Source organism: Gekko japonicus, unplaced genomic scaffold (assembly GCF_001447785.1).
Source record: "Gekko japonicus isolate JY-2015 unplaced genomic scaffold, Gekko_japonicus_V1.1 scaffold790, whole genome shotgun sequence".
NCBI classification, from domain to species: Eukaryota; Metazoa; Chordata; class Lepidosauria; order Squamata; family Gekkonidae; genus Gekko; species Gekko japonicus.
In genome coordinates this window covers 714,433-722,883 of record NW_015163626.1, presented here as the reverse complement: position 1 = coordinate 722,883, position 8,451 = coordinate 714,433, and the positions used below count along the sequence as shown (strand labels likewise).

General features: G+C 45.6%; 1 protein-coding gene across 1 annotated transcript in view; it reads right to left on the bottom strand.

Moving 5' to 3' along the window:
• Window positions 1-1,228: 1,228 nt before the first annotated feature.
• SLC25A51 (solute carrier family 25 member 51) overlaps window positions 1,229-8,451 on the bottom strand; it is a 13,259-nt gene continuing 6,036 nt past the window's right edge. The window contains exons 2-3 of the mRNA XM_015407491.1: window positions 3,192-4,119; window positions 1,229-2,819 (exon numbers count right to left, since the gene is read on the bottom strand). Coding sequence (XP_015262977.1) covers window positions 3,198-4,119 — 922 coding nt within the window. The 3' untranslated portion in view covers window positions 1,229-2,819; window positions 3,192-3,197. The remainder of the gene's footprint in view (window positions 2,820-3,191; window positions 4,120-8,451) is intronic.

Sequence of the window (8,451 nt, the reverse complement as noted above, 5' to 3'; positions counted from 1 at the left end):
CTAAATACTGTGCCCCCAGGGCACCCCTGAACTTTCTCCCATGTAACTGAAAGACTCCTACTTACTCATTGGGGGGGGCGGGCGGAGATGACAAACAGAACATGAAAGTGAATGATCACCTTCCAGTGGAGGCAAATCCATACCCCAGTGCCTCATACTGGAGGGCCAGGCCATGCATCTTACCTGAAATCCCTCTGAGCCAGTTTGGTGTAGTGGTGAAGTGCGCGGACTCTAATCTGGGAGAAGCGGGTTTGATTCCCCACTCCTCCACTTGCAGCTGCTGGATGACCTTGGGCAAGGGCAGTTTTCTCAGAGCTCTCTCAGACCCATCTACCTCACAGGGTGTCTGTTGTGGGGAGGGGGAAGGGAAAGGAGTTTGTAAGCTGCTCTGAGACTCCGAGTGAAGGGCGGGGTATAAATCCAATCTCCTCTCCTCCTCCTGATATGTGGTTCCCTCCCCATAACAGCTAGTGGATGTTTTGCCAGTTATTGCCAGTATATTTATTTCTCCTGCTTCCCTTCACCCAATATTTTTAACAGGACTATCACCAATCTAGCCAAGCTACAAGAAGAGAGAGAGGTGATTTTCAGCACCGGACTTCCTTCTTCCAGAGGTTCCCCAAATTCCAAATGTGGACAAACAGTTAAGCAGCCAAAGGATATCTTGCTCTTGACATGTATCTAATGGCATGGGCCCCCAACCTAACACCCTTTATCAAGACCAATGGAAATGACACACATTGGGCAAGCTTTTGAGGCTGCACCCTATTTTACATCATTTGGGTTGGTCTAAACAAAAGGTATTAAAAAAATTAGTTTTAGGATTTGTAATTTTTGTTGGACCTCCTAAATTCACTGGGGGCTTGGACATTTTTCAGAGGTGCCTTGATAGCCTGCCCCCGCCTCCCAACTGCTGGTATTCCAAGGAGGTCTCCCTTCCAAGTACTTGCCAGGGTCAGCCCTGCTTAGCTTCTGAGATCTGACGAGATCGGACTTGCCTGGGCTATCCAGGTCAGGGCTGATCTGTTTTATCCTCGAGACTCCAGACTAAAACTTCAAAATTTGTCAAAGGGGGGGGAAAACACACACACACTAGTATACTTTACTACAGTAAACCAAGATTTACTTTTGTTTTATTCCATCAAGGAAAAGTTACAAAACAAAATGCTCTGGTAAAATCTGATTTTACCAGTAACAAATGTCCAACAGGACATACTTAGATGCACGTAATCACAACATTCAATATATCAAACATTCTTCCTTTTTTGTGCTTGGCGATCTGACTGTGAAGCTAAGCAAGATACACTGGTACAGTACAAGAATCAAGAAATGGGATATATTCAGTCAGGATTAATTGGCTGCCCGATGGCAATTTATCATGTGGATGGTAGGTGAGGTAAAAACTGTACTGTCTGGATGCTGAGAAGTTACTACATTTAAAAAAAACCCAACCCAACACTTAAGAGGACAATCAGTTCAGTTTGGGAAAGCTTTCCTGTACACTACAAATAGGAAAATATTAACGCTTATTGACACTGGTTAAAAAAAAACACTATACAAAAATCCCGAGTCACATAATAAGACAAGTGTTATTTTGAGCGCTGCTTTCCTTCCCGACACTTGCCTTGAGACGTCACTTGCACTGCATCTCTCTATGCTTAATTCCCCCCCTCCCCACCTTGAATTCTGGAATTTACACAGATAACATTTGTCAGCATGATTGAATCAACACAGGAGAAAATCAGATCCAACTAATGCCTGGGAGAGAGACTTTCAATGTTGTGATTTTTCTTTTTCTTTTTACACATCTGCATAGTCTTTGTGTGGGCCACTTCACACATTGCCCATGAGCAGAGGTTAGACACAAGGCAGGGCTCCCAGAGATATAATCTGCTTAGTGCAAGAGAGAAGACGGGCAGATTCTGTGAGCAGGCAGGCCTCCTTGTGTAGGCTGCAGTTCACATTACAGATTTGGGGGGGGGCTCTGTCCACTACACACTAGAGCAGTGGTGGAAGCAGCTCTAATGATTCCTTTTCTACCTCAATAAAATATCCTCCAAAGGGCAGATGTTCACGTCTTGATATGTCGCCTTCACTGACATTTGCTAAACCAGGAGAGTCAAAAGCTGTTCAGATATGAATACTGATTAGCTAAGCCAGATTTTTTTGGGGGGGGAAATTGACATGGCGCACAATCTCCAGCAGAAGTTAAAAGATTTTACGTCCCATTCTGGGATTTTAAAACACTTTATTTTGATTTCGATGCTGCCATTTGTGATTTGCACCCTATTTCCCAAAGCAAAAGGTTACAAGGAAGCATACTTGCTTGCAACCAATTAGAAGTATAAAAGACAAAGCAAAAACCTATATTGACAAAGTTAGGCGACAGTTTATAGCAGGAAGGCGACTGTAAAGCTCTTCAGATAATAAAGCTTTTCTCGACTTCTCTTCAGCAGTCATTCGCCACCTAGTTTATGAACAGTCACACCTGCCACTGGAGTTATACTGAACTCAGTTTCTGAAATGAAATATTCAGTCTTGACAAAACGCCATCCATCTCAACTGTGTAGCAAAAGCGATTTGACAAGTTTTTGTAGAACTCTTAAGGTTTAGATTTCCCCCCCCATTTTGGCTGTCCCTTTAAATGGGGGGGGAGCATCGTGGGATCTTGAAGTCCACTTATCCCAGCATGCCGCCGTGTGTTACAAACAGGAATTAAACAGCATTTTATTAATCTTCTGTCTCGTTAGCATGTCTTCAAAGTGCATTCTTTGGATCACCAGGAGTGTTGCGAGAAGCTGAAGGTGATCTGGAGCAAGCTGTGCACAGGCCAACACAAGAAATCAGTTTATTACATGACGGGTGAATCCTCCCTCCAGCCACATTCTCACACACAAAGGAAAACTGTGCAGCCAAACGTTCTAGCCGTCCCACGTGCCACTCACGCCCACCGTCTTATGGGCCATTCATAAGACTAAATGCAATCATATTTTTAACCAAGTAGGCACTGAACCAAACAACTGACATCCTTACCTAGTATTATTTTGCAAATAAACTTCCCCAAATGTTCCAGAGCTCACTGTTATTAACTGCAAGTTTGCTTTATGATTAATTTGCTCCCTGGAAACGGACAACACAGTGTTGGCTGATTGTCCCAAGTGAGAACAAAAAGGAACTTTGCAAGAAAGTACCATTTTTCAAAGTAGCTTGAGCAAGAACTCGTAGGTTGCATTGATGATGCCCCAGGAGATCAGGGACCGGTGATAATTGAGGTGGGCTCCCCGGAAGAGCTGCATTACTTTCCGGTCGCGTTCCGCCCAAATCTTCATGAAGACCTTGGAGAAAGGCTGGAACTCCCCGCCAATCTGGGACTGCATGCGGGCTTTCACAACGTTCAGTGGGAAAAAGAGGAACCCCAGCATAGCCCCCAAGAGCCCCCCGCAGATAAAGTCGTTGATCAAGTGAGTCCTGTATGTGGTTGCTTCAGGCAAACACTGCTTGATAGGTCCTCTAAGGCCAAAGAACAGCGCGTTACTGGGACCGTTCCGGAGCAGAATCGGCACCAGCCCCCGATAATACTCCCTGATCCCATGTTCTCGGAGAACCCTGAATGCTTGGAAAGTGTTTGTAAATTTATCGTGGTGTTTGTAGTCCTGAAGGAGCACCTGGACACGCTCAAAGGGGGTCAGGATAGCTTCTGTTGTCCCGGCAAGCACCGCTGCCGCGCTCCGGGTCAAAAGCTCGGGTGCACTCACGTGGCTGAGGAGAAGGGAGGAGAGGTCTTCGTACAGTCCGAACATTAACGCCAGGGTGGTGCTCTTCTGCATCAGTGGAGGAAGGATTCCGCGGTACAGGTTCCTGAGGCCGTCCTTCTGCAGCTGACGTATCGCATCTCTGGTTCGCACACCGTACAGCTGCTGGCGAAAGAGGACCTTCTGGAGGGGGAAAGTGACGCCGACGTTTGTGATGGCCGCACAGTAACCACAGATGTAATGCTTGCCTGAGCTCACATTTACAATGCGGTGACCAATCTGGTCTGTCTTTGACTTCTGTAGGACAAGGTCTTCTGAATCCATCATGCTGCGCCCTCTGTCCTCACAGGAGTGCTCTCCTCTCCTCCTAGAAGAAGGAAAAAGAATAAACAAAGCAGCACACGGCTCACCTGAACTTACTGTAAAAACAAACCGAAACAAAGTGCCTAACTTGAGACCGGTGTGTTGTGTTGCTTGGAAAAGCCTTGTGGCACCTTAAAAACTAAATAAATAAATAAATAAATAGTGGCAGAAGCATTTAGGAGTCTGAGGCCACTCCATTAGATGTATAAAGTTGGCAGACGTGCAGATATAATGGTATCCAGGGTAGCAGCCAGATCTGCAGAACAGGTCTAGCCGTAGCTACCATTTAGGGTTCTGCAAACCTCAGGGGTGGGGAGAACCCCATGTTTACAGACAAACCTCTGTTGTTGTTTTTTAAAGCTAGTTTGTGTGTTTAAAAAAACAACAAAGGTATTGCATGAAAGCAGAGGTTGCAAAATTAGACTTGTGGACTTCAGGCGGGATAACTGGGATCCCACGACACACAAACACTGGTGGCGCCCAGGACCAAGAGAAGGGGCAGCAGCCAAGTAGAGAAGGGGATGGAGGGGAGGCAAGCCAGAGAGAGGAAGAACCTGGAGCTGCCCAGGGTCAGGGGAGAGGTGGGCTAGTAGTGAAGTGGGGAAAATGGAGCTGCATGTGTGTGGGGGGGGAATGGGTCCCCCTCTGTGTGAATGGTGCAAAAACGGAAGGAAGGAGGAGTTTATTACAAGGGCAATTGTAATAACTCCTCCTCCTCCTCCTAAGTTTGTGTGTTTGCGTGCATACGCATGAACTATTACAAGGGCAATTGTAATAACTCCTCCTCCTCCTCCTTCTAAGTTTGTGTGTTTGCATGCATACGCATGAATACACATATAACTCAGTACAATACCTCCTGCATCTGATGAAGAGCTCTATCTCATAAAAACGAATGCCACAATAAGATACCATACATATAGGACACCCAATGAGACCCTCAATCTGCATTCTCTTCTGTATGAAAGACTCCCGGCTGTATGCGTGTTAAGTGCCATCAGGCTGCTTATGTTGATCCCATGAATTAATGTCCTCCAAAACGTCCTATTGTTAAACAGCCTTGCTCAGGTCTTGCAAAGGGGACATGCAGCTTAAAAAGCACTGACAGGATGTCCTCATCTGTTCTTTTTCCAGTAAGTAGGCAGCTGAGCATAGTACAATCAGCTGGTGCAATCTGTACCATCTCCTCTGACCTGCCCCATGTCACGGGTTTTACTGTGGCAATGAGAACTTTACTGAAGAAGTCTAACCTTCACACAATATTCCATTGTTTTAGCCCAAGTAGTATCTTACTATGAGCACTTTCACACATTATTTATTTATGAAATTTATACCTCCCCCTCCCGGCCACGGCCGGCTCAGGGCGGCTTAAAGAAGAATAAAAACAACAATAATGCAGGTTCGATCCCTTTCCAGTGCACTCTGCAACTGGATTTTACTGTGGGAAATGGCAAAATCCACTTGCAAACAATTGCTAAACTGCATTGAAAAGAGACTGAGAGTGCATTATTCATAGTGTGTGTGTGAAAGGTATTATTCATCCCGGTAATTATTCCATTTCTCTTCTGCTACTGGATTTTCCTTTACAACAGCTGCTGAATATGCGAATCTTCCTCTTTACTCCTATGCAAGTAAGCAATATTTTTTTCAAGCACTGCACAGCTCCAAGTATCCCACAGTATCCCCCCCCACACACACATAAGAACATAAGATATGCTAATGTTGGATCAGGCCAAAGGCCCATCCAGTCCAACACTCTGTATCACACAGTGGCCATACACACTTACATACGTTCATGCATATCCTTTTTAAAATGGCCCAGTCGAAAGCATGAATGATATTCCCAAGAAAAAGATTATATAAACAAGAAATAAAAATCAGCACAAGAATCCCACTGGTGCAGAGATACACTGAATTGTGGGGGTGGGGCTGAAAACTTGATGTTCCTTTTTCTTGTTCAATATCCAATTTTATCTGCCAGGAACAACAAAGTTCATATATCAAGGTGGCTGTGGAAGGTCAGTAGTTCAGCAGTTCGAGACCCGGGTGCCGCATGATGGAGTGAGTTCCAGCTCTCTCTAGTTCCAGCTCCTGCCAACCTAGCAGTTCAAAAGCAAGAAATTGCAAGTAGATAAATAGGTACCACTTCGGTGGGAAGGTAACAGTGTTCCTTGCGCCTTGGTGTTTAGTCTTGCCGGCCACATGACCACGGAAACGTCTTCGGACAGCATTGGCTCTTCGGCTTTGAAACGGAGATGAGCACCGCAACCCTAGAGTCGGATTCAACTGGCTTTCGAGCAAGGGAACCTTTACCTTTACCTTTACCTAAACTACGCTCTGTTTGTGGTTGACTTAGGTTGAGCCCATTGAAGGACACATTGACTACTGGGTAAATATTATCATGTGGAATTTGTAAAAGTGACCAGGCGTGCATGCACATTTACCCATGGTTGGAAGACCACTTGAACTAATACTGTGCCCTTAAACAAGCAAATAAACAACATTGCAAGCTGTTTGATATCTTCTCCTGCTTCCCTCGCCTAAACAAACAGATTGCCTCAACTTTCACACTTGTTCTTAAGCAATTTCACTTTCTGACTTTTCTTTTTCCAGAGCTCTGGGTAAGCAAGTAGCTTCTTGAAGGATGACTGTCAGAAGGGGGCTGATGGGCCACAGATTCAGTTCCCATATTTGACAGACCCCGGCAAAGCCCCTTTCTTGCAGGTACAGATATAATCATAGAATCATAGAGTTGGAAGGGACCTCCAGGGTCATCTAGTCCAACCCCCTGCACAATGCAGGAAATTCACAGAATTCTGTAGAAAATTTGAAGCAAGCCAAGGAGAGGCATAGGGGTGTGGCCTGATATGCTAATGATCTGTGCTGTCAGGGGTGTGGCCTAATATGCTAATGAGTTTCTGCTGTTGGGTGTGGCCTATTATGCTAATAATGAGTCCCTGCTGGACTTTTTCTACAAAAAAAGCCCTGCTAATATTGATTCAGACCCTTGGTCCATCAAAGTCAGTACTGTCTACTCAGACTCGCAGTGTCTCTCCAGAGTCTCAGGCAGAAGTCTTTCACGTCACCTACAGCCAGATCTTTTAACTGGAGATAACCGGGATCAAACCCATGACCTTCTACATGCCAAGCAGATGCTCCATCATTGAGCTACAGCCCCTCCCCAGAAAGGTGCTATTCTTTCTGTTGGTCCATCACCAGTCAAAGAAGTTTCTGCTTCAGTTAACAACAAGTTAAGCAGGCACGACTCTCTGTGCAGCTGTCGCTTTTGCTTGGATTGTTTTGGTTCTTCTTGGCTTTTAGTCCTGCATGTGCCTTTTTCGTTTATCAGCTTTTGTGAGAAACAATTTCTGCTGTTACCATGACATTTCGATGTTCTGTTTTTTTACGCTGCATTCTTTATTTTATGCCCCTTACTAATACATTTTTAAATCCACTATTTTAATCTGGCCTTTTTATATTGCATTTTAATTTTTTATTGTATTGCACTGTATTTTGTTGTACACCATCTTGGCAGAGTGGAGAGTGGGGTTTTAATGGACTTCTGGTCGACAGAACAGCGATGGCGAACGCTCTCCTCACAATGGAGGAGGGCGAATCGCACACCAGCAGCCTGGAGGGGTGCCACCTCAAGTGACACCCCCGTGGAGCCTTTGCGATAGGCTCCAGGCCAGGGGACTTCTGAGGGGTAGCCTCTTCAATGGCGTAATGCCAGAGAATTGAGGCTCCCCTCTGCCCAGTCGCTGAGTGGCCTTCGGGCATGAGCTGGACTGACCGGAACAAGTGCCGGAGATCGAGCGGAAAGGCATATAACCGAGCGTGGCCAGAGAAATTGGCCAACAATGAACGTGAGTTCTGAATAAAAACGGAGTAGTTTGAAAAGCTCAGAGATTGCAAAGAGGGGCGCCTCGTTTGCGAATGAGCGGTTAGATACGAAGGGGGAGAGGGGAGGAAGCAAATCGAAAGTGTTCTGAGAGACTTATCTGAATTGCGAAGTCATTTGGCGAGTTTTCCGAGTTGTGGCGGCCCAGCAGAGAAAGGTTAAAATGAAGCCGGGCGGGCAGAGTTCGAGACCGGAAGAGGGAGCAGATGTCCTCAAACTCCTGGCGGATATGCTCAAGCCGGTGATGGAACAACTCGATGGTATTAACCAGCAACTGACCGTGATGAATAAAACCTTTGCGGCACAGCAGCTTCAGCTGAACGAGACGGAGAAAAAAGTGAAGCAGGAAAACGAGAACATTAAAGAGATTGACACCACAAGTAAGAAGTTGAAGAAAAGGATGGGAGAGGTGGAAATGAAGCAGAATTGTCAAGAGAA